The sequence below is a fragment of the Artemia franciscana genome, chromosome 15 (genome assembly GCF_032884065.1).
Source record: "Artemia franciscana chromosome 15, ASM3288406v1, whole genome shotgun sequence".
Taxonomy (NCBI): domain Eukaryota; kingdom Metazoa; phylum Arthropoda; class Branchiopoda; order Anostraca; family Artemiidae; genus Artemia; species Artemia franciscana.
The window spans coordinates 13,535,575-13,548,485 of NC_088877.1; the positions used below are offsets into that span (position 1 = coordinate 13,535,575).

The window sequence follows — 12,911 nt, forward strand, 5'->3', positions numbered from 1 at the left end:
TTTTGTGTTATCGAAGCTATTTTTCTAACTAATTTCTGTCTAGTTAAGCAGATGGCTAAATTTACTGTTCATATGCTGACATTGGCTAGGTTCAGAGGTTACCCTGAATGGTCTGTACGTATTGTTGAAGTAATTGATCCGAAGGGAAGTGAAAAAACTAGAAATTACAAGTATCTAGTTTTCTGTTACGGTACACATGATACCCAGCTCGTAAATGAGTCCCAAATTTTAGATTTTGAATGCAATAAAGCTAAAGCTATGAAAAACTCTAAAAAAGGTGTAAAGGGAGCGTTTGAAGAGCTTGTGATGAAACCAGACATTTACATAGAAATATGCAAAGACAAACTTAAAGGATAAGCTTCTGAAAATATCATTTTAAATAAGTCGTTGGGATCAACCTCTCTTATTAACAAGATTACAGCGACGGAACAAGAAATTCAGTCTGTGATGGAAGACCTTGATGGAAGTCTGTCATGGAAGACCTTGTTCAGAAAATAGATCAGAGATTAGATGAAAAATTGGCATCTGTTGGAGTTAAACAGTCATTTTCTAAGGACACAGCTAGTGCAATCAAAGCGAGAAGCTCGTCGACTTATAGTGAAATTTATAGAGCATTAGTTGTTGAATTCGAACCAAAATTTGTTGCTTTGTCTGATGATTTAAAACATTTAAAAAATCAATGCTCATTTATGGTGGAACGGATTAAAGTTGCAGAGCAAAAGCTTGATGAGTATGAACAAGAAAAGAGATTAAGAAGTCTCATGTTCAATGAAGCTAAGCAACCTCCCAATAGTGACCTGAAGTTGGTGGTCCTAGATATAGTGTCGAACAGAATGGAGCTTGAAATATCAAATCAAGATGTGATAGAAGTTAAAAGATTAAATATAAGCAAAGGTAATAGTAAACAGGATGCAATTGCTCCTGTAGTTGTAACATTCAAGTCTAAAGACCTTGCTTCTAAAGTGTTCAAAGAAAAGTCAAAATTAGCTCGCACTGGTATTTTTGTGTCTGAAAATCTGACAAAACAAAGACGTGATGTTCTGAACTTAGCACGGGATAAATATGGGAATAAGCAAGTGTGGTCTCACCAAGGCCGAATTTATGTGCGTCTAGCTAGTGATTCTTATCCACGTCGCTTATGGTCTATCGACGATATTGCTTAATAGTGGTGCTAATAGTTAAAAGAACTAGTAATAATGGGAAACTTTAACATAATCTTAGAATAAAAAAGGAATTTGGCCTTCCGGCACAAAGAGTTAAAAACATTTCTGTAGAGTCTCCACATTTCTTTAGCAATAAGAGAACTTTTAAAGTTTATTAGGCACATCTGATACCATTTCTCTACCGCAATCCCAAGTCCGGAAAAACGAATGATAAACTCAGCTGAAATCACGAACAGAAATGGGTGGAAACAATAGATGACAGCACTTTCGGACAATGACTTCCGTGGGGAAATGCCACATTTTTACTTCTGCAATTTTTTTTTGTTTATCACGCAGAGAAGATATATTGGCTGTGGGGCCGGGTAACTGCCGCATATATTTAACAGTTATAGATTGTAAGATTGCAGTTATTGATTATAGACTTGCAAGCAACAGTCGGCTGTTAGGTAATAATCACCTTCGGCAATGACGGGTTAGCAACTTTTGCTAGTTGGTGTATCTATTACTTGTTTCCAGTGTATTTCATGGTAAAACCAATTTGGTTACAGTGGTAAGACATGTAGGGGACTTGTAAGTAATAATCTGCTATTAGGCTACAGTCAACTTCAGCGATGAGGGGTTTGCAACTATCCTAGTTGGTGTACGCATTTATTTGTTTCCGGTGAACTTGATGCCTATCACGGGAGAGGGACTTATAAGTAAGAATCGGTTCACTTTGGGCGAAAAACAGCTGTTAGCTCATAATCATCTTCGGCAATGAGGGGTTTGCCACTTTTGCTGGTTGGTGTACCTATTATTTGTTTCCGGTGTATTTGATGGTTAGACCAATTTGGTTCCAGTGGTAAGACATGTAGGGGACTTGTAAGTAATAATCGGCTGTTGGGCTACAATCATCTTCAGCAATGAGGGGTTTGCAACTTTTGCTAGTTGGTGTACCCATTAATTTGTTTCCAGTAAACTTGATGTCAATCCCGGGAGAGGAACTTGTAAGTAAGAATCTGTTCTCTTTGGGCTAGAAATTTGTGCAAATTGGTGCACATTGTATTCGATCTCTTTAAATCTGACAGAATTAAGTGTTTGCGCAACGGGTACAAACGATAACATAAAACAATGAGGTAGTTTCGTAATAATTAGTGTCACCTATGGTATTTTAATCCTGAAAAGTTTCGGATAGCTTTATAATACCAATTAGATTGTATAAGATATTGTTATATATAAGATATTGACATAATCAATCAATCAACCAATCTGTTTATTAAGAGAAAATAAAGAAAAATTACAAATTACTGAAAGTTACGGATAGCTTTATAATACCAACTAGATTATATAAGATATTGTTCCAAGTTTTCATCCGTCACGATGTCTACAATTGAAAAGGATGAGGTCAGCTGGCTGCAAAGTCAATTTAGTCCCTTCTTTCGATATTATTTTGTAGTTGTTGTTTTTTCAACGCTGAGAAATAGCCTTTGGTCATGTGACAACTGATTGCGTTCTTGTTTGAACACACCGTCTTAAAAACTTCGATAGGCTAACAACTTCATCATTTAACCGATAGTGACGAAACAAGCACAAACGAGAAGGTAAAACAATGAGATAGTTTCCTAATAATTAATAGAATGTCATCTATGGTATTTGAACCTGAAAAGTTAGGGATAGCTTTATAATACCAACTAGATTATATAAGATATTGTTCCGAGTTTTCATCCGTCACGATGTCTACGATTGAAAAGGATAAAGTTCAACTGGCTGCAAAGTCAATTTAGTCCCTTCTTTCGATACTATTTTGTTGTTGTTTTTTCAACGCTGAGGAATAGCCTTTCATCATCTAATTACTGATCGATAGCGAAGAAAGAAAACCAAAGTGTTGCTCTCGCAAAACTTTAGTCGGCGAAGCCGGACAAAGGTTGCCGCAACACTTCACGTTGCCCGGGCAACGTAGGTCTAGTTTCATTTTTGTTTTGTTATATGGCTACTATAGGTATTGTCCAAGAATCTTTTGGGTACCCATCTAACTGACCATATTTTCAAATAGTGAACTGAACGAAAACCATGGTTCCTTCCCGCTTTCTTAGGTTACAATGGGAGAAAGTTTGAGATTTCTAGGAAACATTTTGCAGATGAAGGATGACATATTGCCAAAGATCGTCCTTATTCCATCCATCTAGGGCCAAACAAAAATCAGATCTTCCCTTAATTGAATAGGAAGAGCTCAAAAGGAACATTCATAGGAAATTGGTACTTCTTGGGAGGGGATAAAGAGTGAAGCATTGAATAGATTGGTGTGGAGGAGAGGGGTGCATCGCTTTTTTCTTGTATTTTTTTTTCGCCCTGCAAAGCGATAAAACACTATCCTTGCCAGCCATCCTTGATTGTTCTTAAGAATGTTTACTATTTTATTTAGTCTTAATTTTCCAGTCCTAAAGTATCAACGTTCGCATAGGTCTTATTTTTCGGTCAACAATCGTCTATTAGAAAAATAGACGCTTTCACGATGATTTTCCTTCAACTCTTGGTGAGGAATATAGTTATTATTGGTTTCTGATATGAATTGGAAGCTACTAAATATTTTTTTTCTCATTTGTTTCATGCTGAGTGACTTTTAGGCGTAGATCTCGCAACAAGTTCAAAAGCAGGAGAGAAGGGGATGACACTAATGTCTGGTGTGCACTGGTTTCTGGTGTGCACTGGCTAACAGAAATTTGTTTCAAATACCGAATTACTCTTACCATTGAATAGATTGGAACAAATGATAGGTTTTATGTTTTGAGGCAACGTAACATAGTATTAGCTCTCATACATGGCGTAGTTCGTGGCGTCAGGCGGCTTACTGCTGCAATGAGTTGTTAGCAGTAGTAGTATTCAGTTTTAAGTATAGATGGCATTATGGTCTAAGAGTTATAAAAAATTATTTGTTCTTCTACAATTCCTGACGCCCAAACGATGTTTTAACTCCTCAAAATACACCATATTTGCAAGCTAATGTTAGGCTACTTTGCCTCAATATACAAAACCTATCATTTGTTTCCAATCTATTCGATGGTAAGAGCAATTTGGACAGAAATTACAATAAATAACCGAGTCGAACTCAAAACAGGCAGCAAAAATTGACATGAGTAGAGCTGACAACCCCATACCTTCTTAAGATCAGAACATAATTTGTAATTTATTAATAAAATACGAATGATTTTGAATTGGCAGCTTAATATATATATGCTGATATTCTTTAAAGTCTTAAAAATCTTTGAATTATTAAGGTTAAAAAGTTAAAACATTTAAAATGTTGTTTTTTTTTCACTAAACTGTAAGTTATGTTCTGGTCTTGAGAAGCCAGGGGGTTGTCAGCCCTACTCATGTTAATTTCTGCTTGTTTTGAGTTTGACTAAGTTATTTAGCGTAATTTCTGTTCTTTTTGGGTTTCATTTATTAATTGACGGTGATTTGTGGTAGTTTTGCGCTTGGTAGATTATTTGTTTTTATTTCTGCTCATTTTTGGTTTCCTGGAGTTCTTTCCTTTTCTTTGAAAAATAAATTATTTTTTGGGAAAAAGTTTTAATATTGATAGTATACAAAAAGCCATGTATACTGCAAGAAACTGTGATCCAACATTTATTCTCTCTTCAGGGGTGACTTTGCATTGTGTTATTTTTGTCAGTTGGATCAAAATATACCCATGGGTCGTGGACTTTCAAACAAAAGTCTTTTAGTATCAGTCTTTTTTTTTTTTTAAAGTAAAACTAATCTTCTTTATGAAAAAAATAAATAAATAAACAGCTATGCTTAACACAAAGTTGAAGCCGATATCATTCCAATATCTTCCAGCTCCTTTTCAATCTGCTAAAAACATTTTTTTACAATTTAGCTGTTAGGGGCATCACGCGTCGTGACACAAAAGGGCTGCAATAATCCAAAGGATTATGCTGTGCTGCAATAACTCTGCGCGTGATACAGCAGTATGGTCACATTTTCTAGGAGTCTTATCGATGTTTTTCATCGAAAGTTCGGATTTTTCTTCGATTATTAGCAAGAACGGGCAGACACACAAAAAAAGGTTTTTCCACGACCCCAGAGATGAGAGAAAAAACAATACCAAAAGCTCCAAACTTCAACTATATCTGCATTTGAAAACAATAAGTATGATACATAACTCAAAAATCTCCAAAATTATTCGGAACCAACTCATTAAAGAAAGTTACTTTATATTACTCATTTATTAATCATTATAACTAATAATTTAGTAATCATAGATTTAGATAATTTAGTTATAATTTAGATTACTCATTTATTAATCATTATATTACTCATATACAGTTACTTTACTGCTTGCCTGCTAGCTTTTTTGCTTATATGTGAAAATGGAAACTTTAGCTTCTCTACTTCCTCATGTAACAATTTGAGCAGCCTATTAGATACGAAGTTAATAAACAAAGAACGAAACCACCGTCATTGCTGAAACCTAAAAAACAAAAGCTTACTTTGATTATAGCCACCCAACGCGTATGATTATCAGCTAAATGTTTACTTTGAAGGCAAAATATCTTTCTTCCAGCTGGCGATCCACGAATGGTGCTCAAAGTTGGCGTAGCTGTCCCACTTGAGAATACGCTGTTGCCACTACCGTCACCATTCTGATTGTCTGTAGATTCAGGGGATATATCTGGAGAACAGAATATCTAACTGAATGACTCTGTTCAAGCATTGATTGAATAAAAATGAACAACAATGACAAAGAATATATTATGCAGGTTTTGAACAAATTAAATCAATCATCAATGAACTTGTGACAGTACATTAGCTAAAACCGTGCCTGGAATATCTGGGATTATTATTCAAACATGATTGTCGCATGGCCTCCTCCCTTGAGCAGTAGCGACTTCTGGAGTAAATATAGCCAAAAAAGACACCACATTGTGCTATGTTTAATGTATATATTTTAATGCATTCTATAATGTACCCAATTTAATTGGCTAAAAAGCGCTCTAAATGGTCAAAAATGCTGAGGTTTTTATGACCCTAAACAGTTAAGACTGAATAACGCGACATTACACCAGAATTTCTTCAAACGGCTGAATTAGAGTTGCTGATTAAATGCAGCTTCAGAACATCTTTCACTTAAAAGAATTGCAGCCAATAATAGGGTTAGATCTATTATTGCATCCTGTTTTATTGTAATATTCAGTTGGAACATGACCATTAAGCGGAAAACTAATTGAAGATACACTAAAATTCCACAACTTGTTGGTGATATATTCTGATTTTTTTTTCTCTGATTCCTATAGTTACTTTTCAGTTTCTACATGGCAAGCAGTGAGATTCTCCAATCCGATCAATAATCAACAGTTTTTGTTTTGTTTTAATGAAAATCCGTATTTCTAAAGACAAGTTTTATTCTTTGTGTATTCTAAAGACTTCCAGTCACACATTTTGAGGGGTAGTAAGAGAAAAGCGTAGACACTAAGGAGAGCAAACATAAACATTAAAGGCATTATATACTTGAAAGATTAACTATAAAACATAATCAAAAAACAAAAAAATTCGTTTTGTCACAGCCCTTGCCGAGTATTATACAAACACATTATTATTGTTATTATTATTATTAAGAGCAAAACGATTCAAGTTTCATCATCAGAAAGTGGAATCTCAGATGACGAAGTACTGCCAGGAGAGGTACTTGAACGATTGTAGAAAGAAAAAAAAAAAAAAAAAAAAAACAACTCTGTGACGAATTCAAAGAGCAATTAAAAAATAAAATTGTTATGTCTAGCTAAACTTGGGTAGAAAGACAAAAACATCTTTATTTTTATGCACAACGACATTGATTAAAATGTGAGCCATTACTAATTAACTGAACTATATTTACCAAAAAAGGAAATAATGATAATAAGCAACAAATTCAATTTAATTATTATACCGGGAAGTTCCGACAAACAGTACTTTTTATCTTTTTAGTATACTGTTAGAGCCTATTGAAGTTTCTTTAATTTTGGGGGAAAACTAGTGTAATATTTTTTCGAAATATCTGCATTTGATCGTGAAGGTAATTTTCGATCCAGTTAAACAACAGAAAGTACGAGCAAATTTACTTGTGAATGCCGTTTTCGGTCACAATCCCACACACACAAGCATCCCATTAAGGCTTCTTTAAAAACAAAAGAAAAACTAACAATAACTTTCTTTGAGTTGACAAAGACCATTCTTGAGTTATGATAAGAGTAGGAGTAACACAAAACAGTGGAATATTAACTGGAAGGTGAATATGGCATAAAATAAATTCGACTGGTCATTTTCATTATTTGACACATAAGGTAATGCGCAATAAAATTTACCCCGCCTTGAGTTTAAAAAAATGCTTCCTTTTTTTAAGATTGCTGCCATAGCCATTGTGGACATTTAAAAATCATGTTCAATCCATTGTATTTTAATTTTTTCTTTTTTTTAAGATGACTGCTGCAGTCATATTAGACTTTCAAAGATCATGCTTGATCCATAATATTTTTTTAAAAGATGGTTGCTGTAGCCATTGAAGACTTCCAAAGATCATTTCTGGTCCATAGCATTTTCTTTTTTTAAGATAGCTGCTGAAGCCATCGTAGCTTTCAAAGATCATGATTGATCCATAGCATTTTAAATTTTATTTTTTTTAAGATGGCTGCTGCACCCAGTGTATACTTTCAAAAATCATGCTTGATCCATTGCAATTTATGTTTTTTGAAGATGGCTAATTTTAGACTTTCAAAGTTCATGTTTGATCCATTGCATTTTCTTTTTTTTTCTTTTAAGATGGCTACTGTACGTACTCATTGTAGACTTTTAAAGATCATGCTTGATCCATTGCATTTTATTTTATTTTTCTCTTAAGATGGCTCTGTACCCATTGTAGACTTTCAAAGATCATGTTTGATCCATTGTTTTTTTTTAAGGATGGCTAATTTTAGACTTTCTAAGATCATGCTTGCTCCATTGCAGTTTCGTTCTTTCTTTAAAGATGGCTGCTGTACCCATTGTAGACTTCCAAAGATCATCCTTGATCCGTTGTATTTTATTTATTTTTTTCTTCTAAGATGGCTGCTACAACCATTGTAGACTTTCAAAGATCATGCTTGATCCACTGCATTTTTTTTTAAAAAGATGGCTGATTGTAGACTTTCTAAGATCATGCTTGCTTCATTGCAGTTTTTTTTATTCTTTTAAGATACTGTACCCATTGTAGACTTTCAAATATCATGCTTGATCCATTGCAATTTATGTTTTTTTTAAGATGGCTAATTGTAGACTTTCAAAGTTCATGTTTGATCCATTGCATTTTCTTTTTTTTTCTTTTAAGATGGCTGCTGTGCGTACTCATTGTAGACTTTTAAAGATCAAGCTTGATCCATAGTATTTTTTTTTTCAAGATGGCTGATGCACCCATTGTAGACTTTCAAAGATAATGTTTGATCCATTGCATTTTATATTTAAAATATTTGGTAAATACATTGTGGCATAAAGCGATCGCAAATTCTATCGGTCGGTCCCGGTTTTGCTAATTTAGGCACTACCAGATAAGCTAGGACGATGAAATTTGGCAGGCATATCAGGGACCAGACCATATTAAATTCGAAATAGTCTTTTCCCGATTCGACCATCTGGGGAGAGTGGGGGGATGGTTAATTCGGAAGAATTAGAAAAAAATGAGGCATTTTAAATTACGAACGGGTGATCGGATCTTAATGAAATTTGATATTTAGAAGGATATCGTGTCTCTGAGCTCTTATTTTAAATCCTGACTGGATCTGGTGACGTTCGGGGGAGTTGGAGGGGGGAACCTCAAATCTTGGAAAACGCTTAGAGTGGAGGGATCGGGATGAAACTTGGTATGAAAAATAAGCATAACTCCTAGATACGAGATTGACATAAATGGAACGGATTCGTCCTCTTTGCGTGAGTTGGGGGAGGGTTAGTTCTAAAAAAATAGAAAAAATGAGGTATTTTTAACTTACGGAGGAGTGATCAGATCTAATTGAAATTTTATTTTTAGAAGGATCTCGTAACTCGGAGCTCTCGTTTTTAATCCCGGCCAGATCTGGTGACACTGGGGGGAGTTTGGGGGGGGGGCTAAAATCTTGGAAAACACTTAGAGTGGGGATATCAGGATGAAACTTGGTGGGAAGAATATGCAAAAGTCCTGCATACGTGATTGACATAACCGGACTGAATCCGCTCTCTTTGAAGGAGTTGGAGGGGGTGTTAATTCGTAAAAACTAGAAAAATTGAGGTATTTTTAACTTAACAACGGGTGACCGTTCGTGTGGTATTTTTAATTTGACATTTAGAAGCAACTCACGTCTCAGAGCTCTTATTTCAAATCCCGACCAGATGTGGTGACATAAGGGGGAGTTGGCGGGGAGGGGGGGGGGAATCTTGGGAAACGCTTAGAGTGAAGAGATCGGGATGAAACTTGGTGGGTAGAATAATCAAAGGTCGTAGATACGTGATTGACGTAACCGGAATGAAAGCACTCTCTCTGGGGGAGTTAGGGTGGTCCAGTGCTTGGACGAGTTCGGCGCTTCTGGACGTGCTAGGACGATAAAAATTGTTAGGCGTGTCAGGGACCTGCACAAATTGACTTGATAAAGTTGTTTTCCCCCCAATTTGATCATCTGGGGGACTGAAGGAAGAGGAAAAATTAGAAAAAATGAGGTATTTTTAGCTTAAGAGTCAGTGATCGGATCTTAATGAATTTTGATATTCAGAAGCACCTCGTGTCTCAGAGCTCTTATTTTAAATCCCGACCCGCATTAAGTTTCTGATTTTCCTTTTACGTTAAGCTTTGATTCTTAAAATTTTGCAAGAGCTCATGCCATATGAGCTCGTGGCTCGTAGCTCTTTCGACCTCGTCATAGCTCTTAGCTCTTATTTTCTTTTAAAATGGCTGCCGTACGTACTCATTGCAGACATTTAAAGATCATGCTTGATCCATCGCATTTTAATTTTTTTTTTCTTTTAAGATGGCTGATGTACCCATTGTAGACTTTCAAAGATCATGCTTGATCCATTGCATTTCAATTTTTTTTTCTTTTAAGATGGCTGCTGTACCCATTGTAGACTTTCAAAGATCATGCTTGATCCATTGCATTTTAATTTTTTTTCTTTCAAGATGGCTGCTGCACCCATTGTAGACTTTCAAGGATCATGCTTGATCCATTGCATTTTATTTTTTTCTTTTAAGATGGCTGCTGTATCCATTGTACACTTTCAAAAATCATGCTTGATACATTGTATTTTATATTTTATTTAAGATGGCCAATTGTACCCATTGTAGAATTTTAAATATCATGCTTGATCCACTGCATTTTTTTTTTTTAAGATGACTAATTGTACCCATTGTAGACTTTCAAAAATCATGCTTGATCCACTGCATTTTATTTTTTTTAAGATGACTAATTGTACCCATTGTAGACTTTCAAAGATCATGCTTGATCCATTGCATTTTTATTTTTTTAAAGATGGCTAATTGAAGCCATTGTAGACTTTCAAAAATCATGCTTGATACATTGCATTTTTTTTAAGATGGCCAATTGTACCCATTTTAGACTTTCAAATACCATGCCTGCTCCATGACAATTCATTTTTTTTTCCTTTAAGATGGCTGCTGTATCCATAGTAGACTGTCAAAGATTATGCTTGATCCATACCATTTTTTTAAGATGGCTGCTGAAGCCATCGTAGCTTTGAAAGATCATGCTTGATCTATAGCATTTTATTTTATTTTTTCCTTTAATATGGTTGCCTAACTCATTGTAGACTTTCAAAGATCATGCTTACTCCTTTGCAGTTACTTTTTTTCTTTTAAGATGACTGCTGTACCCATTGTAAACTTTCAAAGATCATGCTTGATCTATTGCATTTTTTTAAAGATGGCTGTTGTACATGCTCAAAGTAGACTTTTAAAGATCATGCTTGATCCGTTGCATTTTATTTTATTTTTCTCTTAAAGATGGCTAATTGTAAACTTTCTAAGATCATGCTTGCTCCATTGTAGTTTTATTTTATTCTGTTAAGATGGCTGCTGTACCCATTGTAGACTTTCTAATATCATGCTTGATCCATTGCAATTTATGTTTTTTTGAAGATGGCTAATTGTACACTTTTACCCATTGTAGACTTTCAAAGATCATGCTTGATCCATTACATTTTCTTTTCTTTTTTCTTTTCAGATGGCTGCTGTACCCATTGTAGACTTTCAAAAATCATGCTTTATCCATTGCATTTTATATATATATTTTTTTAAGATGGCTAATTGCACCCTCTGTAGACTTTCAAAGATCATGCTGGCTCCACTGCATTTTAATTTGTTTTTAAAGATGGTTAATTGTAGCCATTATAGACTTTCTATAATCATGCTAGCCCCATTGCAGTTTAATTTTCTTTTGAGATGGCTGCTGTATCCATTGTACACTTTCAAAAATCATGCTTGATCCTGCATGTTTTTTTTAAAGATGGCCAATTGTACCCATTGTAGAATTTTAAATATCATGCTTGCTCCATTGCATTGCATTTCATTATTTTTTCTTGTAAGATGGCTGCTGTACCCATTGTAGACTTTCAAAGATCATGCTTGATCCATCCCATCAAATTTTTTTAAAGATGGCTAATTGAAGCCATGGTAGACTTTCTAAGATCATGCTTGATATATAGCATGAGCGATTTTGATGCAGTATAAAATTTAATAAGTGCAGCAAAAAGTTACGGTTATTAAATTGCTTGGAAGACAAATTTGACCTTACGCAGTATCAGAATAACCGTAGTGATTAGAATTGCTAAAGGAGTTTAAAAAAAAACTTAGAGAAAACATTTCTAAAAGTCGTCCGTACGATTTTCTTCTAAAAAAAGACAAAAATATTTTTTAGTCGTTCCCCTTCCTACAGTGGTGGCCACCCGCCATGATTCACATTCCTGCGCACCCTAAGTTGCACCATAGATAAAAATAAATAAGGAACCGATTGGTCTAGAAATTGAGTTATTCCATTATTCGCAAATCCAAACACAACATCCAAACACCAAAACACACAAAGTATTGACAAAATTAATACTTCTCGTTTTTTTTAATTATTAATTTAAAGATTACGGCTTCCCTGTAACATTTGCTCCTCTTCTGCAAAACTACTTTTGTCACTATAGGTTAACGAACACATTGATTTGGCAACTGAACCGATCGATTTTATAACACAACTCAATTACTGACTAATACTCTTGCAAAATTATTTCATGCAACGAAATGACTAGTGAATACTTTAGCAATTCGACAACTGAATCATCCAATTATCATACAACTGTTACATAGCAACGGAGCTCTAAATCGATTTTCAACTGAACTATCTATTATTGATACAGTTAATTTAACTATGCTCTGCTTGGCAACATAGGGCCCGGGGTTCGATCCCCGCCGCAACAAGATTGGGCGACAAGCTTGCTACTTGTTCCTATAAAAAAGACCCAACAACTGAAAAATCGATTCGGGAGCCCTGGGCACCAGCAATGGCTCAGGAGAATCCTCATCCTTTATCCTTAATTTAATTTAACTATGTGATACTATTTAATTAATTTAACTATGTGTCTACGGTGGTCAACTTCGTGAGTAACGACAAGCTGCTGTATCTCACCAAGCAGTCCCGATTTTCTACCCCCGCAGCCGAGCGTGCCTTATGGTGATTTGGACATCTACTTCGAATACCCCCGCACTTGCCCGCAAAGACGATCTTCGACTTTGAC

At 35.1% G+C, this 12,911-nt stretch overlaps 1 protein-coding gene across 1 annotated transcript in view; it reads right to left on the bottom strand.

Moving 5' to 3' along the window:
• The window catches only part of LOC136036533 (cGMP-inhibited 3',5'-cyclic phosphodiesterase 3A-like), a 266,516-nt gene that overhangs the window by 39,287 nt on the left and 214,318 nt on the right, over positions 1-12,911 (bottom strand). The window contains exon 17 of the mRNA XM_065718837.1: positions 5,636-5,817. Within this exon, the coding sequence (XP_065574909.1) occupies positions 5,636-5,817 (182 nt within the window). The remainder of the gene's footprint in view (positions 1-5,635; positions 5,818-12,911) is intronic.